At 45.4% G+C, this 13085-nt stretch overlaps 6 protein-coding genes across 6 annotated transcripts; 3 read left to right on the forward strand and 3 right to left on the reverse strand.

The window, feature by feature from the left end:
- Position 1: 1 nt before the first annotated feature.
- On the forward strand, positions 2–1888 carry BX661DRAFT_128792 (SNF2 family N-terminal domain-containing protein; the record flags this gene model as incomplete). Its single annotated transcript, XM_051532518.1, has 2 exons — positions 2–907; positions 1058–1888. Coding segments are annotated over 2 exons (1737 nt in total), but the record flags the coding sequence as incomplete, so codon positions are not given.
- A 3477-nt stretch (positions 1889–5365) lies between these two features.
- On the reverse strand, positions 5366–5629 carry BX661DRAFT_142326 (uncharacterized protein; the record flags this gene model as incomplete). The annotated part of the gene is made up of 1 exon (XM_051532938.1): positions 5366–5629. The coding sequence occupies one exon, from the start codon at positions 5627–5629 to the stop codon at positions 5366–5368; it is 264 nt and encodes an 87-aa protein (XP_051392330.1).
- Positions 5630–6178: 549 nt separating this feature from the next.
- BX661DRAFT_180680 (major facilitator superfamily domain-containing protein) lies at positions 6179–8671 on the reverse strand. The gene is made up of 3 exons (XM_051535517.1): positions 8449–8671; positions 6951–8358; positions 6179–6530 (listed from the first exon to the last, which is right to left on the reverse strand). Exons 1-3 carry the CDS (start codon positions 8635–8637, stop codon positions 6496–6498), a joined length of 1632 nt encoding a protein of 543 aa, XP_051392331.1. The 5' UTR covers positions 8638–8671; the 3' UTR covers positions 6179–6495.
- Positions 8672–8788: 117 nt separating this feature from the next.
- On the reverse strand, positions 8789–10560 carry BX661DRAFT_180686 (GDP dissociation inhibitor). Its single transcript, XM_051535518.1, has one exon. The coding sequence runs from the start codon at positions 10443–10445 to the stop codon at positions 8952–8954; it is 1494 nt and encodes a 497-aa protein (XP_051392332.1). The 5' UTR covers positions 10446–10560; the 3' UTR covers positions 8789–8951.
- A 1137-nt stretch (positions 10561–11697) lies between these two features.
- BX661DRAFT_95055 (uncharacterized protein) lies at positions 11698–12731 on the forward strand. The gene has a single exon (XM_051539600.1). It carries the CDS (start codon positions 11868–11870, stop codon positions 12639–12641), a length of 774 nt encoding a protein of 257 aa, XP_051392333.1. The 5' UTR covers positions 11698–11867; the 3' UTR covers positions 12642–12731.
- Positions 12732–13056, forward strand: BX661DRAFT_95056 (uncharacterized protein). Its single transcript, XM_051539601.1, has one exon. It carries the CDS (start codon positions 12821–12823, stop codon positions 13019–13021), a length of 201 nt encoding a protein of 66 aa, XP_051392334.1. The 5' UTR covers positions 12732–12820; the 3' UTR covers positions 13022–13056.
- Positions 13057–13085: the final 29 nt, after the last annotated feature.

Raw genomic sequence — 13085 nt, forward strand, 5'->3', positions numbered from 1 at the left:
GGAGCCGGTGGGCGATGAGCGGGCCATCGATGGCCAAAGGGTGTCGCCACGGCAGCCGCAGCTCATCACTGGCGGCATCATGCGCGAGTACCAGCTGGAGGGCATGGAATGGCTGGCGTCGCTGTACGAAAACGGGCTCAACGGCATCCTCGCAGACGAAATGGGACTGGGCAAGACACTCCAGACCATCGCATTCCTGTGCTTCCTGCGCGAGCGCAAAGTATGGGGCCCATTTCTCATCCTCTGCCCGCTGTCGACGCTGAGCAACTGGGTGTCCGAGTTCTACCGCTTCACGCCAAACACCCCCGTGCTGCTGTACCATGGTAACCCGGACGAACGCAAGGAACTGCGCCGCAAGCATCTGCGCAAGCTCGACCAGAACTTCCCCATTGTCGTCACCACCTACGAGATCTCAATGCGGGACAAGCAGGCGCTGCAAAAGTTCGCATGGAAGTTCATCATCATTGACGAGGGCCATCGCATCAAGAACATGAACTGCAAGCTGATCCGCGACTTAAAGTCCTACCAAAGCACAAACCGGCTTCTTCTCACCGGCACACCGCTGCAGAACTCGCTTTCGGAGCTCTGGTCGTTGCTCAACTTCCTTCTGCCAGACATCTTTGACGACCTGGAGAGCTTCCAAGCATGGTTCGATTTCAACGACATTAGCGAGAAGGAGGGCCAGGACCGCATTATTTCGCAGCAGACCAGCTCCAACATTGTCACCAAGCTGCACCAGATCCTGCAGCCGTTCTTGCTGCGCAGGCTCAAGGTTGACGTCGAAAAGCACCTGCCGCCGAAGCGCGAGTACCTGATTGCCTGCCCGATGGCGCCCGTGCAGTACGAGTACTACCAGGCGGTGCGCGGCCCCAACCTGCGGTCGTTCCTCCAGGACAGATTTGCCGGCGTGCAAGCGGAGAGCCCCGAGGGCACGCTGGTCCCGGGTACTCCCGCCAGCCTGGAAGAGCCCGCCGAGCCTGCGGCCGTGGCTGCGGCTGCCACGCTGGCCAAGCGGAGGAAGGCAGCGTGGACGATGAACGGCAAGCTGGTCGAGGAGGCCAACGCGTTCTTGGGCGCGGCCAGCAGCGACAGCGGCAGCCTCGCCAAGGCAGCCAAGCCAGGCAAGAGAGGCAACGGGCGCAAAAGGCCAGCGTACGCCGAAGCCGACGAAAACGACACTTTCAGCGGAGACGAGCTCGACGAGCCCGCACACCTGCCCAAGGACACCACGCCCAAGGCATCCGCCAGCGGCTCCGGGCTGAGCAAGCTCAAGGCAGACGTGCTCGTGCGGCAGCTCAACCTCCAGTTCCGGCTGATGCAGCAGCGCAAGGTGTGCCAGCACCCGTATCTCTTTGACTTCCCCGTCACCGATCCGCAGGACCCCGAGTCCGAGTTCCTCATTGACGAGCAGCTGGTCAGATCCTCGGGCAAGCTGCTGCTGCTCGACCGGCTGCTTCCAGAGCTTTTCGCCAACGGGCACCGCGTGCTGATTTTCTCGCAGTTTGCCCGCGTCCTGGATATCCTCGAGTTCTACGCGGAGCTGCGTAGCTGGAAGTTTTGCCGTATCGACGGATCCGTCGCCCAGACCGATCGCCAAGACGCCATTGTGCGCTTCAACACCGACCCCTCCATCCCTCTGTTTTTCCTCACCACGCGGTCCGGCGGTCTCGGCATCAACCTGACGGCCGCCGACACCGTGGTTATTTTCGACTCCGACTGGAACCCACAGCAAGATCTGCAGGCCCAAGACCGTGTTCACCGGATTGGCCAGAAGCGCCCTGTGCTTATTTACCGGTTAATTATTGCCGGGAGCTGCGAACGAGCCATACTGAAGCGCGCCAAGGCCAAGCGTAAGCTGGAGAAACTGGTCATCCACGATAAGAAGTTCAAAGGTCTCGGGAGCAACAACAACAACGGCAGCGGCGGTTCAGGCGGATTAAAGGATGATTTGTCCGTGCAGGATATTGCGCAGATCCTTTTGGATGACGATACAGAGTTGGTTGAGAAGGACCAGAGGGAATTGAAGAGAATTTTGGAGGCCCTGGGGCCCGATGAACAGGTGCCAGAGGAGGCTATTTTGACTAGAGAGGAGCTTTTGGCTCTGACTGATCGTAGTAGTGAGGCATATTTGAAAAAGGATGACATGGGTAGTGACAGAATTGCTGAGGTCGTTCATGTGCCGGATGAGCGTAACGATATGCTGTCCAAGATGGAGACTCTTATTTAAGCTGTTCCCCCTTATTATATTGAATAACAGCAAAGTGTCCATATTTCTCTCTTTCTGCGTTTTCTGCATTTTTTTCTGTCCTCTCCTCTACCTCTCCTCTAAGCTGCCTAATAACGCACTCAAAACCAACGTCTATTGACGCTGCTCCTCATGTGGATGGTACGGCCCACCCAATAAAAGAAATAGCGCCTGGAGTCAGACGGCGCCTTTCGAACAGAGTTATTGCTGTAGGCATAAGCATAAGGATGCGCATCAACTCCAGCTTCAACTGCTTCAACCGCTTCGACCGCTTCAACCACTTCAGTGAGGAGTTGGGTGCTCCTGCTCGGTTCACGCATCGAGTGATAAAGGAGATTGGGGCAAATATGCGTAAAAATTTGGCCTATGCCTATTCTTTGCCATCAGACGAGCAAGAGCCCAAGCGGCGCAGAATTAAGGATGTAGCTCATTAGCCAATTCATTTTTCTTTCTTTCCACATTCTAGTGGTGTAACACACCACTTATTCTCAACAGTTTTTGCACCCATTCTCGGTAAGCAGTCTGAGTAATAAGCGAGTGAAGTGAGCGGGTGATGATGAATTGTATTTATATTCATTCATACATTAAATTACTAACACCTTTAAAAAAACTTAATTTTCACATAATTACACATCGACTCGCGACAGAAATGTTGTGCAATTTGCTTACTTTGCGCGTTCCATCTGTCCCCAACGCCTCCTCCTCCTCCTCCTCCCCCTCCTCCTCAGCATCATCATAATCAACAGACTCCGACTGGATGTTAACCATCAACTTGCTGCCGTGCGATACTCCGTTTTCTTTACACGTTGTCGCATCCTCCAAACACTCGTTCGCACCAAAACCAATATTAAACGAGTCAATATCTAACTGTTTTGTCGCAATATCTCCGATAATAAGTATTTTGAGCTCAGATATAGTCATGTCCGCGCTAATACCCTCCAACTCCAGTACTGGATAACAAGGAATATCAGCGGTTTGTTTTTGGTTGGTGTTAAAGCTTACGATAACAGTGAATGTTTCGGTTTCAACTAGAGTCTCCAGTATATGCATTTTTATTAATGTAATTGTGAACCAAATAAAAGAAAAAATTTTTATAAATAAAATTGATGGTGAAATGAAGAGAAAAAATATATATAAAAGGGGAAAATAGGGAAATAAGAACAAAAACAATTCAATAAAAAAGAATAGTCGGATACTTTGTGTATCATATGTTAAAAAGGATTATAATTCTCATTTTTTAATTTTAAAATGAACTAATTTTTCTTTTATATTTTTCTTTTTATTTGCAATATAAAGGCTTTATATTTTTATTAAAAAAATAGAACACAAAATTGTTGCACAGACTGAAGATATGGAAGTAGATGTTGAGGTTGTGAATCGTGAAACAAGTTTTCATCTGCATGCCGATTGATAGGGTACTAATTGAATAATGCAGGCATAAATTAGGGAGGCATTATATTGATGCCTAAACATGCTCTCCATTTTGCAATGCACACGCATGAGTGCACACACAAAAATCACAACACTGACTTGCCAAAGATACCAGTATGCTCACAGAAGAACCAGTTCTTGCCAACAGAGTGCACACTTGGCAATGTGCACAACAGAGGCGACAGGGCACATATATAAGATAAGGCCGGCCCTAGTAGTATTTTAGAAACATTAGTAATAAAACCCTTTATAAAATTACCCCTAATTTTCTAACGCTAGATAACTAGTGCTTTTCACACACACCCTCTTACATAACAAAATAAATTAGAAGAAAACATTTGGAAAATAAACTAATGACCAATTCAATCCCACTATATATCTTTTTTATTTTTGGATTTATACCAATGCCAAACACATCAATACTTAGTCTTACTTTTTTTAAACAAACGCCCGTTCATAATCAAATAAGATAATTTGGGAGCAATGGGTTCTACATCAATATGTAGAAAGTATATGTATAATTTATTTCCATTTATTATGTGTTTCGGTTCTAGTTAATCAATACACTTATTTAGTGTAGTTATCAATTGGAGGGTTTGCATCTAAATAAAAATACAGGCTTAAACTATTTGTTTCATTGTTAATATACTTTTTTGTAGGCATATAATCTTTAATTAAATCCTTGAAGTCTCGTGATGTATCTTCAATTCTACATTTTGGTACTTTTACTTTTATTTTTGTGGGTATCAATTCATTATCAACATTCATAGTTGCCCCCAACTAATTTAAAATTGTAATTATTAACTTTATTATTAAATTCCTTGGTCATTGTTGCTGCTCAAAAGTATACCTTGGTCGGTGAGTATCCTGGTCTGCTTGATTATTGAAATGCTAAAATATGTTAGCTGCTGCTGTTTTATTTGCTAAAGATAAACTAAAATATTGTTAATGTAGAAATAAAAGATGAGGAATATGGTGGAAAATGTTTCTCATTTTATACTAATTTTCTACCCACTCGTTTCTTATTAATTTTTTATATTTACAAGAATATCAATAAAACTGTATATCAGAGAAGGAAGATTTACTATCAAATGAGTCGATTTAAATCACCCTTTTCTTTTCAATGCAGAATTTAAAAACTAAACAACACACAAATATTGTTCTAAAGACGGTTTACATTGAAGAAATAAACGAGACTACTAATATTTGAATTTTCAAATATCCTGCAAATCAACAATTTTCCTCATCAAGATTGCATATCAACCCAGAACGTGGTTTGAAACTAGAGACAATAGACCATTATGGTTGACGATATTATTTAGTTTGCTGCTTCTTTTGAAGAGGAGAAGCAGGGGCGGATTGATTCTTGCGCGCATGCTTGGTCTTGGGCCTGAGCTTGATCAAATTCTCGGGCGTTGCTGTAGACCCAGATCCAGCCGACTCTGATGATGCCTTTTTGTGCAAAAAAACGGGGAGGCCGCTCGCTTGTAAGCAGGGCATTAAGAATGATGCGAAAGTTCAACGCCGCAGCCATGTCACGATTCTACTTCTGTCTGCCTGATGGCACTTTTTCGCCATCCTTGGATCTTGGTTCCGTCGGCCCTAAAGGTTTGCAGGCTGTTTTTCATTGTGCACTGAAGCAAGCTGTGTCATAAAATTTGGCGAGGCTTTTCTACTGTTGGAATTGTATTAACGCCTGTTGCAGCTACCTGCTCCTCCTGCTGCTGCTGCTGACCATTCTGCTGGTGCTGCTGCTGCCATTGCGACGTGGTGCTTGTGCTTGGGATTCTTCAGACGAGGATCATCAATTTTGTGGAATTTCTCGATCCTGCTCTCACATACCGGGCAAAATGTTGAAGTACAATACTCGTCGATCAAATAGACAGTGAATCCCTGGCCTATTAGCATCTCCTGCAGTCCCTTGCCACGAATTGGCTCGTGGTGACGGGTCATTCATGGGGTCTAATTGCCAAGAATAAGGACAGGACCTGGCTCAAATTTTGAACGCAAAGATTTTGCAAGTTCGACGTCAGTGCGCTTTCTGTTGACAAAGGAAAAATAGCGGAGCTTGGGCTGTAGGGGGTCAGTTGAGCTGCTGCCGTCATACTTGCGACTCTTGCCAAGGGTCTAGCGTGTTGTGATAATGTTCTGCCAAAACAAAATATCCCTTTCGGCGCTCTAGGAGGTACTCGGAATCTAACTTGCAATCAAGTGTGCTGGGCCCAGGGTGGTTGAGCGCGCGCTCGGGATCCTCAACAGATGTATACCAACCATTTGTTTCCACCTTGGCAAATTTTGCGGGATCGAGCTTGAAGACCTTTTTTTGCTCCCTCGCGGATCCGACAAAAAATACGCACACGACAAACATGGTAACTGGTGGCGACAGGGTGGTTCCTAATTACGCTTGAGTATTTAGTATAATTTTTATTATTTATTTAATATATTGAAATTCCAATAATAAAATTTCAGGAAATACACTAAAAATATTTTCAAAACCAAAAAACCCGAATAATTTTGTGTTCTTAACAGACACGTGTAGCCTGTAGCTGAAACAAACAAACAAGCATTTATTATTTATTTTAGTTTCAACTTTTCAATATTCTGGAATCTCAAACAAGGCCTTTAAAAATTCAGGAAATCCAAAAGATCCGGAGTCGCTCCTGCTTAATTTTTGGGAATGCTTCTGGATTGTTCGGCAGCCCCTCACAATAGTGCAGCTGTTTAAAATCTATACAAATACATGGTGCCATTATAACCATGTCCTTTAAATATTGTACCAAGATCATTGAATTATGAAACGTTATTTTTTAAAAAAAAAGTCACTCTGCATTGCTGTTGCTAATTTCGTTGTTACCAGTGTTATAGTAAGAGGGGGTGTGAGGAGCACTAGTTGTCTAGTGTTAAAAGTTAGGGGTGATTTTATAAAAGGTTTTATTACTGATGTTTCTAAAGTACTACTAGGGGCCAGCCTCATCTTATATATGTTCCCAGTCGCCTTTGTCGTGCACATTGTCCATTGTGCGCTCCGTTGGTGAGAACTGGATCTTCTGCGAGTAGACCGGTATCTTGGCAAGTCGATGTTGTGGTTTTCGTGCGTGTACGCTTATGCGTGTGCATTACAGGATGGGGGGCATGTTTGGGCATCAGTGTGATGCCTCCCTGATTTACACCTGCATTATCCAATTAGCGTCCTATCGATCAGCGCGCAGGTGGGAACTTGTTTCGCGGTTCTCGACCTCAACATCTGCTTCCATATCTTCAGTCTGCGCAACACCAGCTCTAGTGCGGTTATCAGCTGCAAATTTGTTGACAGAGTTTGGAAGGGTGTGCGACATGTACGAGGCAACAGCCATTAATAGCGCGCACAGCATCCAGGCAAAATGCGAGTTAAACGGGAATGGTAGCGAGTGCTTAATTGACCAGCTCCATGCGGTTCCAGAAACTAGCGGACCTAAAATCCTTGTAAACGACATGGCCATCTGCTGCGCGCCATTCATAAAGCCCAGATCCGCCCTTGAAGGCGCAACATTGGCTGTAATCAAGTTAATACTGGTAAATGCCAAAACGTCACCGGCAATGCGCGCCAAAAGCAAAAAGGTGAGCAGCGCCCAAAGCAGACAATAGTCTAAAGATAGTGCGCCCCAGGGTGTTGAAATGGCGGGAAGCGAGAGAAGCGGTGATGCGTCGGGTATAGCAACATCTATGGCCGATTTGACTTTATCTGCAAGCAGAGAAAGAAACGGAATGGCAATAAAAACAGGAATCAGTATTTTCATACCTGCCTGGTAGCAAAAAAGCACGCCATGCTTGAGAGCCAGCTTTGGATAAGCAATGAGCTGCACGTACAGAACTGCAATTCCGGAGATAGCCAACGAGTAACCAATCTTGCGAAATTCAAATCCGAGGCCACCATCACTGGGCTTGGTAGCGGCAAATATAGGATACAGCTGGTCTGACATTGATACAGACATACACATCAGAGCATTGGTGGTCATGACGCGGATAACTGTCGGTGTGAGCAGGTCGCGAATCGACCGCTGCTCAACTTCTACAACGGTGCTCTCAACATCGCGGCCAACCAATGGGGTCAACTCATTGGCGGCATTTGTCGACAACCGTGGTACTAGTGGAGCCGTCACCACGCAGGTTTCCTTGACCAGAGTCTCATCAAGCTGGTAGATGCCCATGATAAATCCAAACACTGCAACTATTGAGCCAATCAAACTGGGCAGCAAATAAGGGAATGTAGCAAAAACCTTGCTGCTTCCAAACAATCCAGGATATTGGTGCACAGGATCAGCAAATATACCACCAATAGATGCACCAACCACTGCGCCGAGATTCCAAGCAAGCGGGAGCATGGCCATCATTCGTGGGCGATTGGTGTCATCGGATATTTCAACAACAACAGACTTTACCACGGAAGATGTACCAATAAACATGCCATTCATAGAGCGGGTTATCAAGGCCCAAGTGAAAGACCTCGACATTCCAAACAGAATCGTGGTTGCAGTGTTGCCAACCAATCCGATGAGAATGACTGGTCGGCGGCCAATACGGTCAGAAAGACGACCCCAGTACATGACCGTCATAGTCTGGGAAATTGAGAGTGATGCCATTATTAGTCCGGAGTAAAATGCAACGTCCTTTGGACTCTTGACCACATCAAACTCGGAAACCATCTAATAAATGAAGAATAAAAAGTATGGATTATGTTTAGATGTACAGTTAAATTAGCCATAAATTATAAGCATGTTTTTTTTTTTTTTTACCTTGTAGATGAATGGCAGCACCAGCGAAAAGTTGATAGGGTCAGATAGACGGACAGCCAGAAGCACAGACAGCTTTCCCCATGGTAGCGGCGTTTCTCGAATAACAGCAGCACTGTTGTTTTCAGCAGCTATTATTTGTCCTTGGTTTTGGCGGATGCCAGGTGGGCTGGCGTTTCTTGCGGTCGGCATATTTGAATCTAATAATAAAATAAAATAAATAAAATATGTAGATGAAATTGTAGAAAAAAGAAAGGCGAACAATGAACGGCATGCTGCGACACAATTATATACTGCTTAATGTTCTATTTCCTTTTCCTTTTCTTTTTCTTTTATATGGATTGTGCGCTCTTTTTATTAAAGACTATAAATTAAAAAGGGTGATGCCGCTTATAACACTATTAATTCATTTTTTTATACCCTCTCAGTTTTAATTTACACATTTTCCCACAAGTTCTATTTATTCCTGAGCAAAGCAGCCATACCTTGTACTTGACCGTTTAATTTTAATTTTGCTGACCGCTAAAATAGCCAGACAAAATTCGCCGTGCATCTTTGACCGTGCTGTCAAAATCAACTGTGGCATCTGGAAGACCAGTGACAATGGGGCTTTCGCGACCAACAGCCAGTTCGCGCATCTCAAAGAACACAGTCAGCAGCGGAGTAGCACCGGATGCAGAACTGTGGATAACTGCCTGCATGGCCTTGTTAAGTTGCTCCTTTTTATCTGCTATTTGGCCCGGGGCCCAGGCGTACAAGATGCTGTGACCCAGTGGCGTGGCCATAGTAGCTTGGGTCAAATAGAGCAGCGACACAGTTTGCTCGCCATCCTTGCCAATGTAGCTGAGCAGAGCGCTGGTGTCATCGCCCAAAACAGGCTGGTCCAGAATGCAAAACGCCCGAGAAATAACCAAACTATCGTTTGTTGCCGCGCTCGCATTTGCATAGCTGGAAGCCATGATTACGCTCTTGGCGCGCACAGTGCCGTGGTTCTGCAGCCGCACGTTAAATCCACCGTCCTTGCCGCCAGATACCTCGACATCCTCGCCCAGAATGTATGTGCCGCCCGACACTGCGCACAGGCGACAAAATGCCTGCGCCATCTCGGAGCCACCACCATACATTGCGCACAAATACGCCATGCGGCCATACCGGCCCATTGACCTGACGTATTTCCTGACGCTCTCGCACCCGTCACGCGCACTCGGAATCTCGCCTGCACCCACACGAGCAACGGCATAAACAACAGCATCGAGAAGCTTGCCATCAAGTTTGAACTTTGTCTGAATAAATGAAACAAAGTCAGAACTGTCCTGTGTCGCTTCGTCAAGCAGCTTGTCACACTCGTCGTCATCGCTGATAACTGTCATCAGCCGCATGAGTTTGCGTTTCTCAATAAGGCTCAGCGACTTGCTGGCAAAAATGTCTTCCTTCGAGTCAGGCACGCGCTCGAGCACGCCGTTGCGCACAAGGTAGTTGTGCTCGAGGCCCTTGAACTGTACGTACTCGCCAATTCCCAGGTCAACCAGCAAGTCGATCATGTCGCCGCGACACAGGGACAACTTTGGTGCCAGCTCGATCGAGTACTTGCGATCATTGGCCAGCAGCCTTTCGAGCAGTGCCCTGTACCTTTCACTGTCAAAATCTTGGCTACCAGTGCTGTATGGCCCCAAAGCTTGAAGCAGTAAGCTCGCGCTGTTACAAGGCACATCAATACTGGAAAGCGCCCGGTCAATGACAAGGGTTGACGATGATTTCTGGCTGGCGTCGCCCAGAATGACCTCTACGCGGGGTGTCTGTCGCACATCGCGGTGTTGCACAGCCCACTGAAAAAATGAGGACAGTGAGAAGCACGCAAAGTTTCCGCCGTAGTACGGATTGCGGTCGATGTGGAGAACCTTTCTATCGGCGGCAGCAATATCGCTGGCAATAATGGATTCAATGAGGCCGGTGCCGAGAACGACTACATCAAACTCTTCATTATCAAGCGAATTATCCATGTTTGATTAAATTAAGTTTCTAATAAATAATAGTGATAATTGCAAATGTATAGTTGCTTAAAATACAATTTTTCATAAAACACGCTGCGGCCATTTACAAAAAAATGCTTATAGGATTAAATTTCAAGTCAAATGATGTGGGATATGACCACGTTTGTTATCAAAAATATTCCTCCCATGTATTGTTTTATCTGATGACAATTGCAGTATACACTTTCCACCTTTCACAACCAGAGACGGTGCTAGTTAATGTGTTAAAATTATGTGTTGCTAAATAAATGATATGCTGGTGCTTATTCTTTATTTGAATAGCTTGTCACAAATCCAACAGTTATTTTTGCCCATGTTGCGAATACATCCCCTTAAGCGAGTCCAATTTGTCATCCCTCAAAAACAACTGCAAATCTGCTTATGCTGCGACTGGCTTTAAAAAACATTCTCACTTGAATCCTTTTCATTTTCTCTAGCAAAGCAAGCAAAATCAGACGAAGGTAATTTATTGCTTCAATTACGATTTACATGGATTTACTGCCAGCCGAGTACGCTTTTCTTTTGCAACTCTGTATTTGCAAGCAATTCGCACAACTAAATAAAATTATCTTACAGCAGTATCCACAGCATAAACAAAAACAACATAAAAATAGGTTCAGCATGTCGCATCTCTTTTCCTCTGCTGAATATTTTGCCTTTTGCTTTTTAATTTAGTTATTTTCTGCTAATGGCTGGAATTGACTTTGGCAGGCTGGCAGGCTGAGCTAGACACATGCTCTCCGGGATAATTATTGCCCTTGTATCCAGCCTTGATATATTTATATTTTACTTCGCGATCAACTAGGTGTATTTCCCCCAAAACAATTACCACTTCCAGAAACACTGGCCTCACATCCACCAGGAATCAAGTGTACCGCATGCAGTGGCCAGAGTCTTCCATGTACGAGGCCAAGTTTTACGCAAACACCAATCCCTTCTTTTTTGAAGACACAGCCAAGTTCTTTTGAGGACGCCCAGCTGCTGTGGCACATCCCGTCACAGAGCTTAGAAAATAAGCACCTACAGTTTCGGCGCAAAATTAACATTGTCATTCCCGCGTCGGTATATCTGGACAAAACTCACAAAGCCGTTCTTTACGTGTATCTATTTATTAACGAAGCCAACCAATTTACTCCGCACCCAAACGTTGATGGCCCACACTTTATTGTTTATCGTACTCATGTTGCATGATGGCTTGGATCGGAGGCCACAGTAAATCCACAACAGAGCGCGTCTGGCGGACTATCATTCAATCTTATAACTGCAACCAGTGTGCCATTGGCAATTGTGCTGGCGGACCACACGTACAAGCGCAGAGAGTTGCCCAGGTACATAGCACAGTGACTCATTCACAGGCAAACGGATGGCTTGCATCCTACCGCATAGCTGCCAATGCTCATGTTGAACCACTTTACCCGAAATCTGGTTGAATTTCAGCCAGTATCTATCCTCAACGGCGGCCAACTTGAAGACATGCCCAGCAAACTGGCTGTGTATATCGACTTTGAGTTGCAGAGCATTAGACATGGGTGGATACTGTTAAAGGAGAGGAGAGCCCTTAAATGGACAAACCCTGGCCAATACTACGATTTCAATGGTATGGAAATTTATAATTTAGCCATGGCCGACGGGTCCTCATCTATCGACAAATACAGCAACCACAGTATATACCCGCCGCTGTTGTTATCTGAGAAAAATGGCATTCCGGTGCTGATTGCCGCGCTTGTGTTAGTTTGGGAATATGCCGTTTTGCTAGTCGTTGACCTCCGAGTGATCTTTGAGTTTTGGACTGGTCCAGTATCAGATTTTGACAGCATTTCGCGCGCGTCTCTAATCCTCTGGTGTGCCAATAGCATGTTCTGCTGTTTGTACTCTTATCTGGACGAAGGTATTTGGAACAAAAACGCAATGTTTGCTGTGTTTATTGTATTGGCGCTTCTGTTTCATAATCGGTGTCTTTTCTCTGGATTGAGAATTCCAACTTGGTTTGCAAGGCGCATTAAAAAAGAGCCTGTTGTGGAGACTGCCGATGCTAAAAATCGTGCGGCTGTTGACCAGCAGAATGCCCTGGTAAATGATCAAAATGCTGTTGTCGTCACAGAGGCCAATCAGCATAGCCATATTATCAAGTCGCAAAAGGAGGCAGACAGCATTAGCACGCACTGAATTTGCATTTCTGCCTTCCCGGTTATTGTGGTTATTGCAGGGTATGCTTTTATTGAGAACAAGAAGGCCTTGCAAAAAAACACGCTCTTAAATTCATTGACAGAGCCATCCGTATATTAACCTGAATCAATTTGCTACCGCAAGTCTTGGTCAATTACTGCGTCAAGTCTGGGTCCTTGATGCCCGTAGCTATTGCAAGCTGCATAGTCGGCCAGTACTTGCTTGGAATAACAATCAGCCATCTGACGTCCTTCACGAATATCGTGTTTGTGCACGCTACTCATAGAAATGCATTTATGCATGTTTGGAACGTAGCTGTCGTGCTCTATAAAAATGTGGGTCTAAATCGATATATTCAAGTCTTAAAAATTACTTACTAAACTGAAAAAGGGGGCAGCGCTGTGTGGGCAGCGCTGTAAACAGCATGGTGCTCCTTGATGTTAG

Source organism: Kickxella alabastrina (assembly GCF_025024165.1).
Source record: "Kickxella alabastrina strain RSA 675 chromosome Unknown BX661scaffold_8, whole genome shotgun sequence".
Classification (NCBI taxonomy): Eukaryota; Fungi; Kickxellomycota; class Kickxellomycetes; order Kickxellales; family Kickxellaceae; genus Kickxella; species Kickxella alabastrina.